The 24,307-nt window shown below is 40.8% G+C and overlaps 2 protein-coding genes and 1 long non-coding RNA gene across 9 annotated transcripts in view; 1 reads left to right on the top strand and 2 right to left on the bottom strand.

Moving 5' to 3' along the window:
- The window catches only part of LOC135494600 (uncharacterized), a 439,372-nt gene extending 434,238 nt beyond the window's left edge, over positions 1 to 5,134 (top strand). For 2 of the 7 annotated variants that reach the window (XR_010448407.1, XR_010448406.1), the window contains 3 exons: positions 3,143 to 3,206; positions 3,558 to 3,633; positions 3,841 to 5,134. This is a non-coding gene — a long non-coding RNA (uncharacterized LOC135494600). Of the gene's footprint in view, positions 1 to 1,511; positions 1,589 to 2,209; positions 2,248 to 2,416; positions 2,465 to 3,142; positions 3,298 to 3,557; positions 3,634 to 3,840 lie in introns of those variants that run through there. The other 5 variants (XR_010448409.1, XR_010448412.1, XR_010448411.1 and 2 more) reach the window with 5 other exon arrangements.
- Positions 5,135 to 19,739: 14,605 nt separating this feature from the next.
- LOC135495100 (uncharacterized protein F54H12.2-like) lies at positions 19,740 to 20,414 on the bottom strand. The gene has a single exon (XM_064783515.1). The coding sequence runs from the start codon at positions 20,412 to 20,414 to the stop codon at positions 19,740 to 19,742; it is 675 nt and encodes a 224-aa protein (XP_064639585.1).
- A 2,426-nt stretch (positions 20,415 to 22,840) lies between these two features.
- Positions 22,841 to 23,758, bottom strand: LOC135495099 (uncharacterized protein F54H12.2-like). Its single transcript, XM_064783514.1, has one exon. It carries the CDS (start codon positions 23,756 to 23,758, stop codon positions 22,841 to 22,843), a length of 918 nt encoding a protein of 305 aa, XP_064639584.1.
- Positions 23,759 to 24,307: the final 549 nt, after the last annotated feature.

The following is a 24,307-nucleotide window of genomic DNA, read 5'->3' as shown; positions in this document are numbered from 1 at the left end:
CAATAGACCTTGGGATAAATCACAAATGAAATCAGAGAAAGTGTTAAAACAGACAAGGAGGAAGGATGTGACAAAGTTAAAGTGTCCTTAGCTTAAGTGACTTTATATCATATGAACAAACTTTTATTTCAATATAAAGCCATGTTTCATGTAATATCATTATATTTCCTACCTTTACCGAACCATCAATGCAGTTTTTGAGCAACTGGTGAGGTTATCAGGGTTAGGGTTAGCGTTGGAACACACAAAATTCACAATAGTCAATACACAGTCACAACACAGAAAAGTGGGCGTGTTTAGGGCAGCACCGTGATTCTAACATTTTCTGCTCGTTAAATCAGACATTCTCGGATTTCTACTAGCTAGCCCAAGACATTGCGATGATGTAGGCTCTGGTCAAGGTTTAATATCGATTGATGCAAATTTTATGTTATGTTTTGTCTTGTTTTCATGTTCAATCTCCCTCTTTTGAAAAAGCCGGCTGACATGTCATGTCTGTGTTTATACACGTGCATTTATTTACACCTTAAATACACAGTCTCAGGGCAGCTAGTGCGCGCGCAGCTAACACGCGCACATTAGCCTGCGGCGCCTAACGGCCAATCCTAAAACCAACTACTGCTTTTAGCGTTATTCCAATGTTAGTGCCCTCACACACGTTGTCCTGTACATATGTCCTAGCAGACGATTTTTGAAATCATGATGTCCCACACCCGCACTTCAGTGGCGCCGGTGTGAATAATCTACTTGCGTGAATGGTCAATGGCTCATGACGTCATGAAATAATTGCGTCACGAGGAAGGAAACAATGGGAATCATGGTAACTGTGGTTGCCAAGGAGGATACCGCGGTGACGTCACGGCTTTTCCAAGATGGCGCTGCATATTGTAAACAAACTCGATCCACGGCCAAGGGAAAATCAAGTCATCAAAAAAGTTAGATTTTTCGCATCAAATCAGAGTTATTAGTACTTTTCTGCTATGAAATAAGTCTTCAGACAATAAGCTATCATTTGAATAATGAAAAGTGCTGTTTTGATGGGGAAAAAAAGGGTTTTTTAAACCAAATAGCCGGCACCGATCTTCCAAAATTAGCGATGGTTTCAAAACAGTCTCCCAGATATGGGGCAATCTCTTCATTATCATAATGGGATTTGGAGGCATGTTTACAGATTTTACAAGTTCGAGACCTGTAATACCTTAAACTTGCATAGATCCCCATAGATCCCCTCTATTTGTCGAGTTAGCGCCCCTGTAAGATCATGCATTTTCGGACACTAGAACGAAATCTTCCTGCGGATATCGCGGTTTCGGTGATGATTTAAGGAGAAATTGACTGTTCTTAGAGTTGTATGGGACAGAAATGAGTTCATACTTCATGAATACATTAATATATTATGATATGGGCGGGCTTCTAAGTCAAAACAATAACAAACTCAACTGCATCTCTACCGTGTATCGCGTAGTGCATTGCCTAGTGTATTTCGTAGTGTATTTTAGCGGAGACATTATTATTCACAATGTGATCTTATTTCTGTTCCTGAAAAGTTGTTTTCAGTGTATTTTCTCCTTGAAATCGATCACTTCAGGTACTATTACTGTGCATACCTAGCTAAATTAGTGTCTAGTTTCGTCTCTGATGACATTTATTTCGTAAAAATCGCTGTTTTTTTCTAAAAAGGTGTTTTTGTGGTCATTTTGGCTGTTTATTTCGAGGGTGCGGTAGGAGGTCATCGTTCACTCGATAACTCTTTTTAAAATGAAATAAAAGCGTCTTAAGATACATGATATGAATTGATATTAATATTCGTTAAGTGGGATTGTCGGTGGACGTTCATTGGTGAACAGTTGTGCTGGAATTACGAAAATATATCGATATCGTTGAGAGTTCATTCATTAGGGGCCTGCTCTCAATTTTCCTTACAACGCCTCTAGCACTGGGCAATTGCCACCATCTTGAAAAGCAGTGCCGCGGATGGCTATCGCATCGCCACTACGCATGAGAACACGATGGCTGCCCTGCGCTGCATTGATAGTTCGTAATAAATTCACATAAAAACACACCAGAAGATCTCCGATTTTATTTACAAAGATCATATTTTGTTATTTATTGATAAAACAAGCCATTTTACCACAGCAGGTGACACATATTAGGCCTGAATAAGACTTTAGAATTTGAAGTGGTGATGACGATGCCGATATCCAAGATGGCGGAATTATACCAGTGGTCAAATCTCATCTATTTTGGGTAATTGCATCATTATTTCTTTTTGTGATTGGTGATTTGTAAAATTGAGAATGATTGAAAAATCAGTATTTTTTCACCCAAAGGCATGAGTGAACATTTGATAAGTTTATTGTGATTTAATTGGTAATTTGGTCGACATTTTGAAAATTATATTTAGCAATATTTCGATAAATGCGGACCTGCTTCTTCCTCTTTTGACGGTGTTTCGATAACTCAGGTCAGTTTCACGGCAAAAATAAGTGGTAGTTTTGAAATTCGAATGTGCATTTATTGATGTAACGATAAAGTACATTTCCGAGAATAATTAGTGAAAGTTTCAGTAGGTGTCGATTTTTGTAAAGTAGTGTATAGGCGATGGATTGGCTCAGCCATGTGCTCGTCGTGTCAGCGGGGCGCAAGCCGTCATACTCATGGGATGGGGGATGTACACTACTACAATGCACGTGATTGATGGTTGAACATTCATTCTCGTTGACAGTGTATTATTGAAATATTTGATTGTGATGATGGTGTATTGTACTAGGCCTTGCATGCTCCCAACGTGTGGCATATTTCACATTGATACTACCAGTATCAATTACAAAAAAATAGATTGTGAGTAACAATAGGCCTACAAACAATGCTACATGTCATGAGGGTGGGAACGGGGAAGGGGGGGGGGGGGGAACTGTCTCGACGTCCCGTTAGGAAAAAAAGGCTTATCCCGTTTCCCAATACGCAATTTTAGCCGAATCGTGACGCAAAACACGGCTTGTCTCGAATCCCGCTAAAATAAGGGTGTCTATCCCGAATCCCGACAGTTATTTTCGGCCCATCCCAGTGTCCCGAAAATACCCGTTCTCCCCCTCATACATAGTAAACCATATTGTCACATTGATGTTTTCTTTCATTACAGTTAGACTTCGAGATCTACATTTTCGACAAAGGCCTGGTGTAATATTATTACGTACTTGATGAAGGTAATATTAATTTCTTCAAATTTGAAGCATGACGTTAATGGAGTACCAGCACAACTTCATTGACTGCTACGTGGCGCTGGTGGAAACTAAGGTATTGCATCGCTCATATCACTTGAAAAAAACATTTACCCTAGTTACGACCAAAGCTGCTTAGCAGAGGGCGATACCTCATCAGGAGCGCCACAATCATATCATTGGTGTGAAAGCATTTGTATGAAGTTTTTCAGTTCTCAATGTGTTCGAAACCTTAATTGTGAATTTGTGCACTTCGAATTCAAATTTACGTCACTATGTTAGTTTGACATCCATTGATGTCACGGTAATTTCACTGTTATGCTGTGCTGCTTTCAGGTTTAATGACACGAATGAGTACAAGTACATTACATTTTTCGACGAAGGCCTTCTGTAATTTCATACGCTTCTTACGGTTAGTATTGATTCATAATTTCTAGTAAAAAAGTTAATTTTGAAAGTGAAAAATATGTAACAATACAATAGACCTGCAAATACCATATACGCAAGTTTTGAACAAATATCACACATATTCCCCAGTTGACTTGTGATGATATTGATAATGGTGGTGGTGGTGTTATCATGTACATGGCTTCTAACATAGTAAGTGTTTTCTTTTCAGCAACATTCAATAGATTTATTTACTGTATTATCATTTCGACCAAGGCGAATTCGACACTTCAATTACACAAGGTTAGTAACTTTTGTTCACAAAATCCAAATGGAGGCAAATACAGAACAATCAAACTTAGTCATTCCAGTCAGTTACTGAAGCACAGTGAAAACTGTCGGGAGCAGTGCAACTGATGGCATGTCAAACTTCCAGTGACTGTCCCTGTCCATATATTTCAAGACAGTACAAATCTTGTAATCATTTTGTTTATGCAATGTACGTTATTATGTATCATTTCAGCACAATCAAACTTAGTCATTCCAGTCAGTTACTGAAGCACAGCGAAAACTGTCTGAATTAGTGCTGCTGATGGCATGTAATTACTCTACTACCACTACCTGTGACAGTCAATGTCCAAATATTTTCAAGTGTGCGAAATTAGTACTCGTCTACTTCTTAGTGTTATTTGAATGCAATGTATGTTATAAAAATATTTTTTCAACACTATATCAACATTCTCATTCCTGTCAGTTTCTGAAAATCAGCTAAAGCAATCGCTACCAATGCAGCTGATAACCGCAATTCTTTTTGTTCCCAATGCCCATCCATGACAATATATTTCACGCATGTGACAATCATGTAATCATCCTGTTTTTTGTGTTCTATTCATGCAATAAATAAATTCAGTATTTTCAAATCATTGGTGCTACAAAACTATTCTCATTATAGATTATTCATATTTTATAAAATGCTGTCATGTCAAATTTTGTGTCCTATAAATCATAATGAAGTCGGCATTTTATATACAACTTTTGTACTCCTCCTAAATAAACATACAAATCTTGTTTTATGTAAACTTTGTATATGTGACCCGTCACAGCAAAACCAGGCGCATGTCGCTCTGAGCTTGGCAGGTTGAGACGGACTGTTCTAATCTTTCATTAGCGACACCATTTTTTACCAGAGTGCCTCCTTCATTCATACATCTTGTACTTTAACTCAAGATACCCATCTTTGAATATTTTTAGTATACCAAGTACTACAATGTCAATGTATTGAAGTCATGTTCTTGTAGTGTTATTGGCTTTCTATTATCTTGTCAAAATACCACTTGGTTCTCGCAAAATCTCAATAAAAACAAATGCTATTGCATGTATTGCATATTCTAACAGCTATCCACTGTATCGATTTATCCATCATCTGTACTATTTGTCACAAAAATGTTATATTATGTAAATCATATTTCATTACATAATGCACACTGCCAATTACTGCTGAACCATTCATATGTCATTTAAATAAATAATTTTCAACTTTTTAAAACCGTCTTATAGTACTGTTCTTGTCACTTAGCTGAACCAATTGCTCCATAGCATGAAATTTCCAGAAATGCCCCAGGGACTGAAAAGTGCTGTTTTAACAGAGAGGTGTCCTAAACTGAGAAGTCGAGTTGAATGGAAACAACCAATTTGGAACCAAAAACTACTGTCCTTATTAAAGAGGTTGTCCTCAATAGAAAGGTGTCCACAAAAAGTAGGTCCACTGTATATGAAAGTACAAACCCTGGTACATGTAGTGACATCATCTACTCCTCGATGTGGACACCTGCAAATGCAGCGACAATGTCACATCAGTTATTTAATTCATCGTCCTTTGTGCAGATGGCACCACCCATCAAACATGTTGGTGACGAATAGTGTCGCAGCATTTCGTCACCGAGCTTTCACGAAAATGCACTGTCATTCATTCAGCCATAAGTGTAAGACTGTAGGGTTGTTTCCAACCAAAACATGTTCGAAATGTGTCAAGCATTCGGAACACCCAAAGACTGATTAGAGAAGTCAAAATTGAATGGAAACAACCAATTTGGAACCAAAACTAGTGTCCTTATTGGAAAGGTTGTCTTTAATAGAGAGGTGTCTACTAACGGAGGTTCCACTGTATATAATGTAGGAACCCTGGTTGTGACATTGTCCACTCCTCCAGCTGCACACCACCAAATCCACAACAATGTCACACCAGTTATTTAGTTCATCATGCTTATGGTCATTGTACTTTCATCTTATGTAAAATGTAACTTTTTACACGGTTTCAATAAACGATTTGTAATTTGTAATTTGTAAATTATAAATTTCACTAATAATTTGACGCCGCCAATTCCACTGGTCTTCGAAATACCTAAGCTACACTGTTGATGACTATGACACTCCTCACAAACCACATTGTGAATCAGACGCCGATAGGCTTGTTTCCCATTATTTCCGCACTTTGGCTACGCCAAACGTCTTTTTTATTCGTGGAAGTTAATCTGCTCTGTAAATTTTATTCTACACAGGAAGAATCCATACTAGGTATTGCAATATTTCATGTCTATTGGTGTTTTTGTGTACAGGAGCGCACCAGACAGTGAGATGTGGAGATGTGTTCAGTGCTGGTGCTGCCAGTAGACTGAATCTGATTGGCCATAGCGATCACTAATATGGGTCGGGATCACGTGATGTGACGTCACCGCGGTATCCTCCTTGTGTGGTTGCGGTGCGTCGTGAAAGCAGGATCGGCAAGCGCGGCCCGTATGGAATGCAACAAACTGTACCGGAACCGGAACTGTCATGGGTCTGCACAAATTTTTTCAGATTCGATGGACATGATGGATATATGAATTTTGTTTACACTTTATACACATACGTAACCATTACACTCACTATACGTTGTGTGAGTTATAACCATTTCGCCTACAGCCATTTCGCCTAATATGTAAAGAGCAATCTCTAGTGAACTCACACAACTGTTTGACATGGGGGAGCCCCCCAAACCCCCGTCCTTCTGACATATTTAGCCAGTACATTGGGGGATGAGTCCCCCAAACCCCCTCCCTGTTCTCTGAAAGTGTCAGGTTTTAGTCAGTACATTTGGGGAAGCCCCCCCCCCCAACCCCCCCCCCCCCCCCAACCCCCCCCCCATTGGCCTCTAAAAATAGAATTCCTTGGACACGCTGAACAATAAGTCCCCATAAAGAAGTAGTCCCCGCACCGGTAGCTGTCTCATATCTGCGGGCAGTGACAGAAGCAGCTCTTTGTGGTGAAATAATAATTGAATTTTCCACCTGCTAGCCTAGATATTTGTGTATGTTTCTTCACCAGTTAGTTAATAACGAATTTTTGTAGCTGATATATTCTTAATTGTTTTAACGCGTTTTTTTTTTTATTCGTTTGGCGCCAAAATCAAGAATGGCAAATTTACGATCTTGACACTAGAGGCGCTGATGTCGTTCCGGAACGACATCTCTCAAGTTGGTGCTCCGGTGTGTTGAATATATTAAATGAATGTGGTATCCATAGGATCTGGTCAGACCCATTAATTATGACTGGAAACCAGCTCAAATTAGTTGTATCGCAGGTACTAAAAGACCAATTTATTCAGAAATGGAGAGGAAAAATAAATCAAGATGTAAATTGTATGGTATATAGGAGTTTCAAAGAAGAATTTATATTCGAACCGTATTTGAAAAAAATGCCCCTGGACAAAATGTATGCTGTGTGTAGATTCCGAACCGGGCCTCTACAAATTCAAGGTGTCAGATCTCGACTTTTCGAAAACAATGTAACAGAATCTGTTTGCCAATTCTGTGGGCAAGTGGATATTTTAGATGAAGTTCACTATTTTGTATCATGTATAGGGCTAATCGAATTAAGAATTCCATATTACCCAATGTTGGGAAATATACCTAGGCCGCTTCAACGTAATTACTATAAAACCTTTATAAATGCCAAAGGCCAATCAACCCTGTTAAATTTGTCATCATTTTGTAAAGCCATCCTTAATTTTTTGTCATAATCATAATCATTGCCATGTTAGAAAATTTTTGTTACTATTTTTTTTGTTATCCTCATATTGTCCCGCGAGGGAATTTTTGAGAACAATAAATTATGTTATGTTATGTTATGTTATGTTATGGTAGATGCTAAATCGGATAGCCAGGCGGTACGGGAACTCCAGCACTCTGACCACGTGACCTACATCATTACTTCACAGTTCCGGTGTAACATCTGTGGTTGTTTCCCATGTGTCAGTGTTTCCAAACAATAGGCAGCTAGAGAGACCATGACTTTTCAATAGGGGGAAACACAGAAAAACTTGTCAATCTATCTTTTAGCGTTCCCAAACAATGAGGGGAAACACTCAAAAACAGAAACACTCAAAAACATTATACCGGCACTGGGTCGAGTTTGGCAGTTACTAGAAATCACGTGACTGGATCTGGATTTAGTAGTGTTAAAACTGACTTTTTTGAAGTAAAGTACGTAAATCGAGAAGAAGAGGACGTTTACTTCGTCTGCAATGAAATGTCACAACTGTCTCCGCCAACGTTGTCCTGTATGTCCTAGCAGACGATTTTTGAATACATGATGTCCCCACACCCGCACTTCAGTGGCGCCGGTGTGAATAAATCTACTTGCGTGAATGGTCAATGGCTCATGACGACATGAAATAATTGCGTCACGAGGAAGGAAACAATGGGAATCACTATGGGCCGTGAAAACCGCAAAAAATATGTACATGTTTTTGTAAGCGGTCGTCGCTCGCGCAAACTTGTCTTGCATGTTTTTGTGAAAGAGGACGTCGAAGAACGCGGTCGTATATCAAAACAGACGTTGGGTGGCGCTCGCGCAAACTTTCCTCACATGTTTTTGTGAAAGAGGACGTCGGAGAACGCGGTCGTATATCAAAACAGACGTTGGGTGGCGCTCGCGCAAACTTCCCTCACATGTTTTTGTGAAAGAGGACGTCGAAGAACGCGGTCGTATAAAAAAAACAGACGCTGGGTGGCGCTCGAGACGGGTCATCCTATTTAGCGTTCAGTGGCGACCAGTGGCGTCCAACTCGAAATAATAGGGTGTATATGGTTAAAAAAAATTTCAAGCTCCTAAAACACTTTCAATAAACAAGATTTAGAAGTTTAGTGGAGTTTGCAAACCTAGTTTTTGAATAATTATCACCAGAAAACGATCTTAGTATGCGTCCAGCAAAAGTTTGTTTTTGCTTCCGTTCCTTGGGTTTATAGAAAAAGCGGAATCGGGATCTGGCATCAGGTTGGCATACTAAGATGGAAGCTGGGTGCTGTTTGTCTAGTGTAATGGCACCCAGGGTGCTCATTGTCCAGTCGATTTCGAACCTGGGTACCATTTGTCGGCACCCAGGACGACATCCACCCTTTCAGCACCACTGTAGGAGCTAACGGACAGCATGGTACCAGAACTAGTACTAATGTTCCTATTAAGGATATTGTTACTCCTTTCACTATTAAAAATATTTTGGGTCCATTCGTGGTCATTCGGAGTTCTGGAAAGCCTAGCCAAGTGTTAACACCGTATGGAATGCCTGCTGGACCGCTTGGTTAGTGCCCAAACTCATCACTTGACTCAGTCTGTACCTCATTTGAATAGAACTCGTATTAAAAAAAGTACTCTTCTCTTATTTCGCTTCAATTTACTGCCTAGAGTGTTCACCTTCAACCTGCTATCGGCGGAAGGGAGAACAAGAACCCGATAGTAGACAGTGAACTACGACAATTACATACTTTGTTATTAGATAATTTCTTATTAGAGTAATCTAGCACCAAGAATCAAAGTACTTTGAATTGGAGGTAAAGAACTTTTCTTTAAGGTGACAAAATAACTTAAAGACTTTACAGATAAACAAAAACAAAACGATAATTTTATTGTTACCAAAAATGCTAATAGGGAAGAGACTGGGGGGTTTACTCCGTTTGACTAAAAAGAATAGTGAATTCTTTGCTGAATGTAAATTAAAAGATAAATTTGGTACAAAATTTGTAATTCTAAAATACCTTGGTACCGTAAAGTCAACTTTTAAATGGAAAATGCATAAGCCTCGTTCTGAGAGCGGAGTGTTTTGGACACGCAACCAAGTTCCCTCGGGTTGCACTAAAATGTGGAAACCATGCACACGTCACGTCAATGGAATTTCAGCTCACTTCAGAAGTTTGAGGCTCTCAAAACACTGCTTCAAACACAAATCAGCCAATGGAGCATCAACCACCCTAAGTTTTTTAATGAGCACTACACATATTTGCCGAGAAAAACGCTCCATATAGCCCATTTGCGCGGATTTTAGCATCACTTGAGCGAGCCGATGCGGACTTCCTATGCGCGCTGTACAAAATGTACATGTCTCATTTTCTGTAACATAATGTAAACAACGGCGCTACCGGCGCTCCGGCGATGGATGGAATTTGCCAAATTCGCACATATTCAAGTTATTTTCGTGGCCTATCTTTTTAAGTTTGAGGTATTTTAGAATAGAAATTGAACCCTCGGCTTCGGACCTTGGTTGAGTTACCAAGACACTCTCAACCAAGGTCCCCACCTCGGGTTCAATTTCCTAAAACAATATTAAAGGACGATTGAATCAGAATCTAGTACACCAACAACAGTGCCTATGGAAGGAGCAGCATCTGCAAGAAAACCCCAGTTAGTATCAAGTGAAACACAGACAGTAATTGATGAGGTTATTAAATCACCCAAACCAATAGATAGGTTGATTGACGCAACTGATGATGAACTTAAAGAATTAGGTTTCACAGAATACGCATTTAGGGAACTTAGAGGATTAAAAAAGGCTGGTGATAATCTTGCTGCAGTAAAAATGGAAAAGGATACGCAGATAATGGAACTTAACGAACAGCTTGACGCAAGGGCCCAACGCGCCGCGTAGCGGCAAAAAAGCGAAGCTGGCGAAACATTTATAACGGGTCACCGTCACTTATTATTGGACTTATAGCGCATTTACGGGGTTGCAACTATTTTGCTTTATAGTGTCACCAGGAAAGAAAAGCATGCGACCTAACGCCGATCTATTTGTATAAAGTGATAATTGGAAGGTATATAGTAGGAAATATCAATAAAATAATCATTCCATGTCGTCTTTTGAGGGCATTTTTGATTGTAAAAAATATATGTGTACGTCACCGTAGTCTCTGCAATGATAATTTTATCAGAGCAGTCTCGCGCAAGTAGAAGTTCTTTACCTACTAGTTCTTCACTTATTAGTCTCAACGTCTGGCGCAAAGCCAGACGTTTTCCATTACGATTTCACTACGATGTTTCACAATAAGGAGCAGTGCGCGAGATATGCTAATGAGCAGACTTCCCTCGCTTGAGTTTCTGAAGAATGTTCCATATCGCGCTAAGCTCATCACTGCTGATTATGGCAGGCGTGCTGCGGTAGGTATCTGCTCCCCAACTTCCACCCTAATACGGTACAATAAGTTACCATTTGATGAGAATGGGACAATGCCCTCACTGTGTGTGGAGTCATAGGGTTAAGAAGACATTATTCACATATTCATTAGTGTTGGTACAAGTGATTTTGCCCAAAAAGCATGCGCATTCAAAAAAACAAAATATGCAAGGTATCACGTACACCACCATGACGACGTGCAGAAAGTGCACTGGCCAGTGCATACCCTATGGCTATGTTATGTATAGTAAACATGGTAAACATGAACAACATCATTATTCATCGGCAGTTCATTTTACTCCGAGCTTTTCCTGAAACATATTGCCATGATGATTAGGCCTACCATGTACCATGACCAATAACGGCACTAGATCATGTAGATGTCAACAAGTTCACATGAACCGTATAATCCCGCATAATCCCGCATGGCGCATGTGGGGCATGCGTCTAAACCAAAGCCCCAAAATCACTTGTTTTGGTCTATTTCACTTGTGTTTCCCCCGTCTCCCAGTCCATAATACATTTACAGTTTACAATCCCCGATCATGGCCCAACAAAAGGTCATCGGTTGACTAAAGCCAAGGAACACAACTGTTCAATGGATTTATAGTTGAATGCGATCAAACTACGTCTTTTCAATCGTGGATTGTAAATTTAACCCCATGGGCCTAGGGAAGGCCCTATAACAATACTTTCGACGCAGTTATTATCTCCGCTGCCTCCACCATGTTACACACAGTGCTCACTGCTGATTCTAAAATGCGCCACCTAGTCAATTGCACTATCGTCATCACCTCATCATACTTCATTGACATTACAGGCACACATTGACATAGACCACTGTTGCAATCAACGACACAGTCGCTATCCAAGTAGCATTATAGAGGTAATTATCATTATCATACCTCATTAGCATGTGAACCAATCGCGTCGCGTCCTTTGCGATCACGGCAAAGCCTCGTGGAATAATGTCTTTCAACGTTGAATAATTTTTCATATTCCATGCCTACAACTTCAATTTCTTCATAATCCATGGCTAGAAGTTCAATACTAATATAATATCCAAGATAAAGTTACAAGAAGTAGTCAATAGGGGTCTCTCACCTCTCACTGTATGTCCACACTATTCACGCTTGTACGAGGAATACATTCAATGCTGAATCTAACAACACACAGTGCCCTTACTCTGTATATTAGTCACTGGAAGATGGCCCATTTCACTCCTTGCTTCTACTTCACCTATAGTCTCATTGCAAACGCCTCAGTTCTATGATATCACATTCACTTTCAGCTGTCATGCAACGCAACAACTGTGCTATCTGCCATCGAACATCAACGAAGAAGTGCAGCCGCCCACATTCCACCTCACGTCTGTCCGACCAGCTGCAATCCTCGAGGACGCCCCACTGTACTACGATTTCACTACGATGTTTGACAAGAAGGAGCAGTGCGCGAGATAGGCTAATGAGCAGACTTCCCTCTCTTGAGTTTCGGAAGAATGTTCCATATCGCGCTAAGCTGACCACTCCTGACCATGACAGGCGTGCATTGGACTGGTACAGGTTGGAACTGAACATTGAATATGCTGGTGGTGACGCTTTCTGATGAGAAGTTGGTCGTGACTGATGCAGTATCCTTGGACTTGTCCACAGCATCGTTCAATCATTGCTCTCTGAGCTGCCTTGATTCTGCCTTGATTCTGTACCCAAATACTAAGACCAAATGCCTGTTGACTGTGCTTTAAGAGAGACTGGCGCCATGCCTAGAGATATGACTGACCCCTATTGGCAAATTTGTATGACTTTATCTTGCCTACCTAGCTGCTGCCTATAGTCTCCCTTTAACTGCGGAACACTTCAAAGTCGATAAAATGCCATGTTCCACCTTTTAATGTGTTCAGACTGCCATTTTCAAAATAATCAAGTCAGGACACTGCCTTCTAGTCTCATAATAAATTTAGCTTTCCTCAATATATAATAACATTTCTTCTTCTTCAATGCTTTCATCATTCCAAACTTCTCCTCCTCTGACTTTTACAGGGGTACAGTCATGGCAATCAAAACCCAAATACTGAGACCAAATGCCTGTTGACTGTGCTTTAAGAGAGACTGGCGCCATGCCTAGTCTCTCTTAAAGCACAGTCAACAGACACCAACCCCCTCAGACTCAGAAACCACAAACGCCCAACCCTTCCTGCTACCCTAATACTTCTGGATAACCTAGCAAGAGACTTTACAAACTATGTAGAAGAAGATGTTGGAAAATGAAATGGTTCAGGGACGATGTGCTCACCTCGGGTAATGTAATGCATGTCATTTGCAGTGGATATGGGGAAAACAGTTTCTGACTAGTTTCACCAGTTCTGATTCCAGTTTTTTGAATCTGAGATTGAATGCAGGCAAAAAACATTTATGAAATACAATAAAGCTTTTGATGTGATTACTGGGGTTAGCCATTCCCTAAATTTCACAAGGTGGCTACTGGCTCTGCTGGTATTTCAGAAGTAGCAGGAGTCATCACTGCTCCAACAGGTTTTGCTTTGGGTGGTGTGACAATAGCAAGTGCCATTATTTCATCACTATTTAGTTTTCAGAAGAAGGTCATACTTAGGAAAATTGAAAAGCATGAGAAGATAGGTATGTTGGCCATTTCCAAACTTAACACTATCACTGATTTGGTCAGTAAAGCCTTAACTGACTCTCACTTCTCTATAGAGGAATTCAGTTTAATCATCAATGAGAAGGAGAAGTACATTTCCTTGAAAAATGCCATTAGAAAGAAACAAAGGTAGGCTAGTTATGATGCCAGTTTTGACGTAGAAACCCTTAAGAAGACTTTTTTAGAGGAAGAGAAAAAACTAGCAGAGACAGAGATGTTAGAGATATTGAAAAGCAAGTAATGCATCATCATTATTATCATTATTTTAATGTACAACAAACATTGCCTTCAGCGCCACCTGATTCACTTTAATAATAAAAAAATTAAGTAAATGAATACTGTTAAAAGGATGTACAAATTCATTCCTTTAATAGAGTACTTTGGTTTAGAAAGAAAGGATCTTTGTCTTGAAGACCAGGAGTTGATTGGGTGTAACCCCTTATGTTGTAATCCATTACAACACATGGTTTATGTACGTCCTAGGGAACTAAAAAATATATCTCATTATTTGATGACTGATGATACTCCTACTCTTGTTACTAATGATACTCATACTCCTGATACAGCAGTACAACCACTTATGAAACAGTGTGACATGAGGACACACTCTAAGGTTGGATTATGTCGTAATTGTAAGAGATGGACATTGTATGAGTATGCTAAAAACTTGAACCCATCAAGGTACACAACTAAAACTATTAAGTACTGGTTTTTACCCCTCAGCCCGAATTGGGCAAAGGGGTATTTTCGTCCCCTTGGCGGGCGGGCGGGCGGGCGGCTGCCAAGTTTGTCCGGAGCTGTTCTCAGTAACGGCTTGGGCTAGGAAGTTCATATTTCATATGTAGACTCCCCCTGGTAGGTAGGCGTGCCTCGTCAAGGTTTCGTCCCATTTTGACTTACGGACTGGCCACTAGGGGGCGATATGTGAAGACACAAAAAATGCAATAACTCCGCAAATTTTGATCGCATCTTGCTGAAATTTTTATTGTAGATACCTATTGAGAGGGGACATAATATAATACGGGTTTTGACCTTGACCTTCTTTTCAAGGTCACAAAGGTCAAAGTTCGTGTAAAGTGACGAACGACCGCCAAGTTTGTCCGGAGCTGTTCTCAGTAACGGCTTGGGCTAGGAAGTTCATATTTCATATGCAGACTCCCCCTGGTGGGTAGGCGTGCCTCGTCAAGGTTTCGTCCCATTTTGACTTACGGACTGGCCACTAGGGGGCGATATGTGAAGACACAAAAAATGCAATAACTCCGCAAATTTTGATCGCATCTTGCTGAAATTTTTATTGTAGATACCTATTGAGAGGGGACATAATATATTGTACGGGTGTTGACCTTGACCTTCTTTTCAAGGTCACAGAGGTCAAAGTTCGTGTAAAGTGACAAAATGTTCACATTTCGTAACCACTGAAGCTATTGATACCAGTCTTATTGGTATGTGTGTACCCCTAGGTGACAGTAACTCGTAAACCAAGTTGCAACCTTATATCATTACTGGTTTGGCCACCAGGGGGCGTTATGTGAAAACATAAAAAGTGTGATATCTCAATTAATATTGGTCGCAGCCTGCTGAAATTTTTATTGTAGATACCTCTTGAGAGGAGACATAATACATCTTACAGGTTTTGACCTTGACCTTCTTTTCAAGGTTACAGAGGTCAAAGTTTGTGTAAAATGACGAAATGTTCACATTTCGTAAACATGGAAGCTATTGATACCAGTCTCTGTACGTGTGTACCCCTAGGTGACAGTAACTCATAAACCAACTTTCAACCTCATATCATTACTGGTTTGGCAACCAGGGGGCGTTAGGGAAAACACAAAAAGTGTGATATCTCGCATCTCGCTTAATATTGGTCACAGCTCACTGAAATTTTTTTGGTTGTATGAACAGGGGATTTGCAAATTTGAATTCAATATCTGGCGTTATCTCACTCATGGTTTGGCCACCAGGGGGCATTATGTGAAAACACAAAAATGCAATAATTCCAACAATTTTGATCGCAGCTTGCTGAAATTTTTACGGCACATACCTCTTGAGAGGGGACATAATATGTTGTACGGGTTTTGACCTTGACCTTCTCTTCAAGGTCACATAGGTCAAAGTTCGTGTAAAATGACGAATTGTTCACATTCCGTAACCACTGAAGGTATTGATCCCAGTCTCTGTACGTGTGTACCCTAGGTGACAGTAACTCATGAACCGACATTCAGCCTTGTAACGTTACTGGTTTGGCCACCAGGGGGCGTCATGCGAAAACACAAAAAGTGCGATATCTCACTTATTATTGGTCACAGCGTGGTGAATTTTTTTGGTAGTAAGAACAGATGACCGGTAATTTTGAATTCCAAATCTAGCATGTTCTCATTTACAGTTTGGCCACCAGGGGGCACTATGTGAAAACACAATATATGCAATAACTCCACCAATTTCGATTGCAGCTTCCTGAAATTTTTATGGCAGATTCCTCTACCATAAAAATGCCAATGTTTCGTATGGGTTTTGACCTTGACCTTCTTTTTGTCACAGCAGTCAAGATGTAATGTTCACATTTTGTTACCACTGAAGCTATTGATCCCATTCTCTGTATATGTGTACCCTAAGTGACAGTAACTCATAAACTGACATTCAACCTTGAAACGTTACTGGTTTGGCCACCAGAGGAGCCAATAATGACACTCCACGTAACTCAACCCAAAATAACATTAGCCATAATATAAAACACTATGCTCTCCTATACTTCCCTTCTCTTACCAAAATCATTATTCACCTCACATGGGCTGAGGGGTATTGCTCGCTTCAGCAAGCCATTTTGTATCTATTGTTATGCTGTTGCTTAAGATGATGATTTCAAAAGTGTAGAGATTAGTATTGAGCATAAAACATGTTACTTTGACACCATACTTAGAAGGGTAGGACAGAGACGTCTATCAGAAACAGTAGTAAATTATCTAAAACGAGTACATTGAGTACGATTTACAAGGATACTTCTCTGGTCCTAGAAAATGGCTTAGTAAGGAAAGGTATGAAAAGACAGTTCAATCAACACTAAAAAAAGGTATTACTACTCTACCTTCTAAGTTAGTTTCAGATATTGAGTTAATGATATTTCAATTGCACTGCGGAGAGTATGATTGGTATTTAGAGACGGAATTCATTAACCGCGCTATTGGTAATACTCACTTAACTGATGAGAATTTTTCTGATCTAAGGTTAGTTTTCTTTTCTTTCCTAAGATACCTGCATTACTGTGGGGTTAAGGTCTCAATTAACTACAAGCTGTTCTTACACCAAACCTTTAAAGACATGGATATTTATTGTGTTGTACTTAACCCTTATTTAACATCCAAGGATAGAATTAATAAAATTAATGATTTGAATGATTTATGGTATGATCTCATTAAAATCATTTTCTTCCAGAATTACAGGTCAGATAAGGAAGATAACGCTAACTTAACTCTAGCTAGTGAACCCATACTTGCTGCTATGGCAGAAAAAGACAAAGAGTTACCATTCATGGGTAGAACTTATACTATTCCATGTAACATAGAATGCCAGAAACATCTTAGAACTTTACCGTTAACATAAGACTAAAAAGGTTAAAAAGTTTAAAGAATAAGTAACATTAATTTTCTCTACAAATAAATTGTATCTAGTGTTATTGAGCAACAGATGAAACAGATAGGTGTTCTTTAGTCAACCTCCTAGTTACCAACTAGGGCAACAAAAAACAATTGGAGTTACACTCTCTGGACAAGGTCCTACTAACTTTCAACTAAATTCTAACAAGAATTTAACTACTCAAGGTCTAGTTATCCCACCGAACGAACATATGTTCGGTGGGATATAGCATTACCGCCCGTCCTTCCGTCCGTCCGTCTGTCGGGCCGGCTGGCTGTCCGTCCGTCCTTCCGTCCTTCCGTCAGCAAATCTCTTCCGGACCATATCTTCTAAATGGTGGTAGATATCCAGATCATAATTGGGGGGTTGATGTATTCGGGGCCAAAGGTGTGTCGCGTGGTGGATTCATAGCCCTGTGACCTTTTACCTTGGAGTAATGACCTTGACTCCTGAAATCCCTTCCGGTCCATATCTCCTAAACGGTGGCAAATATCCAGATCATATTTGGTGGGTTGATGTGTTGTGGGCCAAAGGTGTGTCAGGTGGCAGAATTGTTGCCCTGTGACATTTGACCTTGGAGTAATGACCTTCACCCCTGAAATTTCTTCCGGCCCATATTTCCTAAACGGTAGCAGTTAGCGGGATCATATTGGGTAGGTGCATGTATTGCAGGTCAGGGGTGTGTCGCATGGTGAAATCGTTGGAGTATGACCTTCCCCCTGAAAACCCTTCTGGTCCATATCTCCTAAACGGTGGCAGATATTCGGATCATATTTGATGGGTTGATATATTGGGGGCCAAAGGTGTGTCGCGTGGTGGTGTTTCTTTCCAAAGAGGTGTTTCTTTCTTCTTTTTCTGTTGATAGGGTGACGTATTAATTGTCACATTTGTTGCGAAGCAGAATTGTCATGCTGCATAACTAAAGTATAACAGATCAGGTTATTAGTCTCGTTTAGAGTACTCCTTTTCATCACACCTTTCACCTTGGAGTAATGACTTTGACCCCTGAAATCCCTTCCGGTCCATATCTCCTAAACGGTGGCAAATATCCAGATCATATTTGGTGGGTTGATGTATTGAAATATCTTCTCTCATGAACTTTCAATCCGACTATCAGACTAGAAAATATCTACTCTCATACAGTCTCAGTCTGAGGATCAGACAAGAAAGTTTCTCCTCTCATACAGTATCAGTCCGAGGATCAGACGAGAAAATGTCTACTCTCATGAAGTTTCAATCCGACGATCAGACAAGAAATATCTACTCTCATGAACTTTCAATCCGACTATCAGACTAGAAAATATCTACTCTCATTCAGTCTGATGATGAACTGATGATGAAGCTACTGTTATTCTGAGTCTAGAATGCAGCAATGAAGGATGTCTGATGCGGCGTTGCTTTTTCCTAATACGTTCCGATGTTTTGCGGGAACAATCTCCCGATCTTTAGCGTGACAATTTTAGCGTTTGATCGACTGCATCCTTCACAACAGCAAAGGTAGGAAACATTTCATTTTCTTCATTGGTCTTACTCTTTTGACATTTACATAAGTTGCATAGTAAGCAATGAAACCTATATCGGGGTTTCAGATGAGCTCTAAATAAACCGTTAAAAACCACACGCGTGCAACTATCTAATTCGTTAATAATTAATTTTTTTAGGAAATTGCTAATCAGTTCGTCAAAAAAAAAAATTACTCAATTTAAAAATCTATACTTGCTCGCGTATGGTCTTTACATGCATTCAGCCAACAAGTTCTACAAATAATATTCATTTTACAAGAAGAGATACACATTATTAATGGATACATGATGCGCTTGTTATACATGCTGTCAGTCTGCCCCATACAATATCTCTAGCTTTTTGCGATGTGGAAATGGAGGAAACTGGAATCGAACACTGCTTTATGATCAGCGGCAAATGTTTTTGTCACAAAATTGTTCACCATTTCATCGTTTTCGTTCAAACGATTCTTATCAAAACTGTTCACTATATCCCGCATGGTGTGGCTTCTACATTTTTGGAAAATATAGTAAATAACGTGTTGTCCACAAACTGTACTGAGTGGGTTTTGGATCATGCGTGTATTTCGCCTATAATGTTTTCTTGTGCCTAGAAAATCGTAGAATGTTGATACAGCTGGCAAAAAGCCGTACGGATCGTAATATTCGGGTATTTGATTTGGAGAAAAGTAAAAACCAATCCAATGTTTGCCTGGACCGGAAGCGATGTCCGTATTCAGAACGTATGCACATGGTTTTCTGTCTCTTGGCTCTAACGGCAGTGTATCAGCCGCGCAAACTTCAACGAAGGTTGTTCGTGTTTCCAAATGTCGTTTGAGAAGACGATCGATTTCCTTATTATTCATTGAAGGTGACTGTGCGATTGTTGTCAATTTCCACAATAGCGTCGAATTCCATATAAACTACAATAGTTATACTCTTATCGGCTGGTTCTTTCAAACGAATGTCAAGACTTATGTTTCCTTCACGTACCACGTTGAAATTGGAACCGTTTGAATCATCTGCTAACAGGTTGAAGACGTAGAGAGCGTATCCTTTCGGATAATCCTCGTTTGCGTTTATACCTATTCCCTGGTCAGTTCCCCAAACGTTAGTTCCGTGTAATACCGTGAAGTAACCGGGTAGGAACTGATCGTTGCCGTAATCGAGTTTGATCGTTTCAAACGGTACTGGCGTTCGGTTTTGTCGCAACGTAATACTCGACACATTGACGTGTTGAAAGTTGAACGGGTTCTTGTCCTGCGTTCCGTTGAAAGCGTCGGACTCCACCAATCCTACGACGATTCTTCCCGGTAAACGACCCTGTAACAAGTTATTTTCTGACAAATCCGAGCGGTTGGCGCCACGTGTATAAAACTTCATTTGAACCGATGTTACGGGATATTTGGCGGGTCCTTGCAAAAGACGTTCCTCATGGCTAAGGCGAACATGTTCGGCAATAGTTTTGATATTGATTTTCAAAATCGCTTCCTCCAAACTAATCGTGTACTCCTGGTTGTTATCCTTGGCCATTAAGACAAAACTGGGGTCTTGTCTCACCAATCTTACCGTCAGTTTTACTTGACTCAGAATTAATTTTTTCTGCGCAAAGAGTTCGTTGTGAATCTGCCCCAGGCATTCTACCGTTTTACTGCCTTTAGTCCACTTAAAGCGAGCATTGGCGCCTTTGTTTGCACTTATTCCTGTTTTCACGGTATTACCCTGTAGATCGGGGTTCGCTGTGTCCTTGTAATATCCACCAATTTGGAGCTGGTCACTTTTTGCTGCCTTCGAGAACGAGAGGGTGGACTTGAGATACGATCGATAGCCTTAAGTAGTATATAACAAACACATTTTAAATGCAAACGGAATGCAAACGCAAACGGAAAATGGAAACGCAACGAAAAATAGCGTATTCATTTAAAATGTGTTTGTATAAATCATCAAGAAATCATCAGCAAACGGAACTACAGCGTCTATCCTGGCTTATAACATGGAATGTTGGGATCCCTGCGATAACACATTTTAAACGCAAATGCTGCAAAAGTGGCAACGCATTTTATACGCAAATGGACTTCCTATTTTCTGTTGCATTTGCATTTTTAAAATGTTGGCCTGAAAGATATCAATTTTTTTCTTCTTCTGGAATCGTGTTCATTCCTACGGGCAGCAGGCTACTCTCCCTGTCCGTTTTTCCTTTAAGTTTCGGAATAACACAGCAGAAACAATCGCTTTGATTCAGACCAAAATAAGTCTCTGAAAGAAACTATTAGCGAAAGTAATCAATGATACGTATTAATAATAAGATGAAGAGAAGAACACTTTTAATCGGGGTTACATTTTATTCGTATATCCGCAATTCTAATGTTGTTTCTTTTGCAATATTCGTTTTCATGCAATACAATTCTTCAAATATGCTGTGCATATAATAGGCACATACAAAAATAATAAATGAACGAATCTGTCTAACACCAATGTCTTTCATGAATGTTCATGCGAGTCTTTATCTAATAGATACAGTTCTTTTGCCTTAATTACTGGCTTCTGTACTGGTTCCCTTATAGTCCGCCGGGGTAACTATAGTTGACCTGGTGGATTGTTCGTGGAATTCGGGCATCCTGCCACGAGCCTCCCAAAACTAGAAACATCATGTGACCGGCTATCATTGGCTGGCCCTTATAGAGCCTATATATAAACCAGACCACAGAGCACCCATCTGAGAGAGAGAGCTAGACCAGGAAGAACATCAGGGCTAAAAAGGGAAAACATACTAAGGCCGTTTAAGAAGACCTCTCGAGTTTTGTACATCTTCCAAAATAAAGATCAAGGGTAAGTCCAAAGAATTGCGTTATTATCTTCGTGGTCGGATGACCTTGCCATAAACATATATTGGGGAAGGATCTCTAGAGACAGACGGTCGAGCATCTGACCTCTGGGAGGCCGTGGACATTTCCCTCTCCAAACGTGACGGCTCGGGGCGGTTCACGCCCGTACGTTACACTTCTCGATGATCTCTTTCGTAGTAGTCCGTTAACGAGTCGAGGGAATATACGTGACGTGAGAAATGTTGTGTCGTATATGTCTCGTTTTATTCCGAAGTGTTTTTCTACAGCACGATTGACTTTTTGATCATTTTTGAGTAGATCGTATGGCGAAAATTGTCCGAGAATCTCTTCCATCGATAGGCCCCTGCTTCGCATGAGGACATAATACATGCAATATTGTCCGCAAACCGTGCTCAACGGGCTTTGAAGTGGAGTGCAGTTACGTTTAAATGATTCTTCGTTGTTTAGCATTTGACGGAAACTTGTCTTTGTCGGGGCTTCGCCATTGCTATCAAAGTATTCGTGTGGCGGCTTCCGGTTGAAGAGCAAGCATATCCAATGTTCACCGGCTTCGTGAGCTTTTGCTGTGTTGCTTATGTAGGCGCAAGGGCGTCGTTATCGAGCTGTTTTAGGAAGCGTATCTCTGGACACCGCTCTCACAAAAGTGGTTCGAGTCTCTGGGTGTCTTTTCATTAAAGTATTTATTTCTCCCTTGTTCATTATTTTTCCGAGCCGGTATGTCGGTAATGCACGTTTCGATTTCCACAAAAGAGTCGTATTCATACACAACTACGATGTTTATCGCTTCGGTTGTAGCTTCGGATAGCTTGATTTCCACGCTTACGTCTCCATTTTTGGCGAGTTGAAATGCACTCGATCCGGCATCGTCTGGGGCTAAGTTGAAGATGTACAGGGCATATCCATCCACATAGTGTTCTAGCGTTATGTCGTTGCTCTTATTGGCAGGCCAGAGCTTGCTCCCTCGGAAGAGCGTCATGTACCCGTTTAGCACATTTTTATCGCCAAAATTCATTTTTAGTTCCCCGTAAGGAATCTCGGCTGCCGCAACGGTTAGTTTTACGCTGGTCGCGTTGTAATGCTTGAAATTAAACGGGTTTCCGTCGAGAGCACCGTTCATGGCATTGCTGGCGACCAGGCCCAGACCTTGCACAGATTCGCCTCGGACAGGTCGGCAGTTCCTGCAGCTTTCTGAAAGTAACGCGTTTCGATTCTTGCCACGGGGTATTTTGCATTTGCCGTTAGAAGCTTTTCTTCGTGGCCTACTCGGACATAGGATGCGATTTCTTTGTGGCTGGCGTAGATGATCGCTTTCTCCAACTTTATCTTGTAATCTGTAGTTGTTGACGCAGACATCAGGTTGAATTTAGGGTTTCCCATGGTTAATTTGACTGTAAGGGGTACTTTGCTGAGGAGAAGTTTTCCTTGCTCGAACATCTCATTATGGATGCGGCCTTGGAGTTCAAAACTTCGACTGAAGTTTGCCATCTTGAAGCGAGCTATGGCTCCTTTGTTGGTTGCTGAGCTGTCGCTGATCGTAGCTCCGGTTGTCTCCATATTTGCCAGGTCCTTAAAGTATCCGCCCGCTCGCAATTGATGAGTTTTAGCGTCTTCTCCATGACTGAGTAATGCTTCCAGGTATGATCGATAAGTGTACATGCTGGTGGTGGTTCCGATTTGTTTCCCGGCAAGAGACACTTCGACCTGTTTGAACATGGAAGCGACCAGGTAGTTTATCGGATAGCATTGCGCATTTTGTTCAAGAGTGTTTCCATCGGCTTGCTTTTCTCTCAGGGTGCTGCCGTCTTGTTTTACGATCTTCGCTTTGATGTAAAGCGTTGTTTCTCGGAAGTCAATGTAATGTTTTTCATCGGTCTGCGTGTTGAACTCAATGACATCTGTGTTGTCAATTGAGGTTGTCGGCTGTACTTCGACGAGACGACCGCTCAAAATTGCAGTTTGTGTTGGTTTGGTTTCGAACAGTTCTAACTCTGCCTTCGTACAAGCGCACGAGTCCGCATCAATAAGAGACATGTTGCTATAGCAGGCTCAGCGGAGATGGGTTCAATGAGCGACAATTATCGACCGAAGAATCCCTCGGATCGTCCTTTGTTTTGTTTAGTTCTTCTTCGACGTTTCGGGCTTTCCAGCGTACGTTTGGTCCCTCGACCTGTGTCTGTCCGGTGTGTTATTATCGTATCCACAACGTCTTTTCCTACCTCTTTTACTCCCTTTAAGGCCCGTTCTTTGAAGGCAGATTTTATATTTTTTCCTCCGATGGCATATGAAAGGATTGCTGCTCCTTGTTTCAAGAGAACATTTCCCGCTTTCGCTGCTGTTCGTTTTGCTAGGGGTAAGACGGTACGTTTCAATATAGGAACGATCCCCCTGAACATTTTGCTTAGAGTGTCTCCAATTCCATATCCTTGTTGATACGGTGTGCCGCGGAAAACCGGGAAACCTCCCGTCTGATCTTCGTTATCCTCCTCGTCATTCGCGACCGGACACCCGCAGTAGTGTGCGATGTAATCTTCCTCACGGGGGGTGTAGACGACACGCTTTGCGCATGCAACCCTCATGATG

Source organism: Lineus longissimus, chromosome 10 (assembly GCF_910592395.1).
Source record: "Lineus longissimus chromosome 10, tnLinLong1.2, whole genome shotgun sequence".
NCBI lineage: Eukaryota > Metazoa > Nemertea > Pilidiophora > Heteronemertea > Lineidae > Lineus > Lineus longissimus.
Note: the sequence above shows the minus strand (reverse complement) of the source record. Positions and strands in the feature narration are given on the sequence as shown.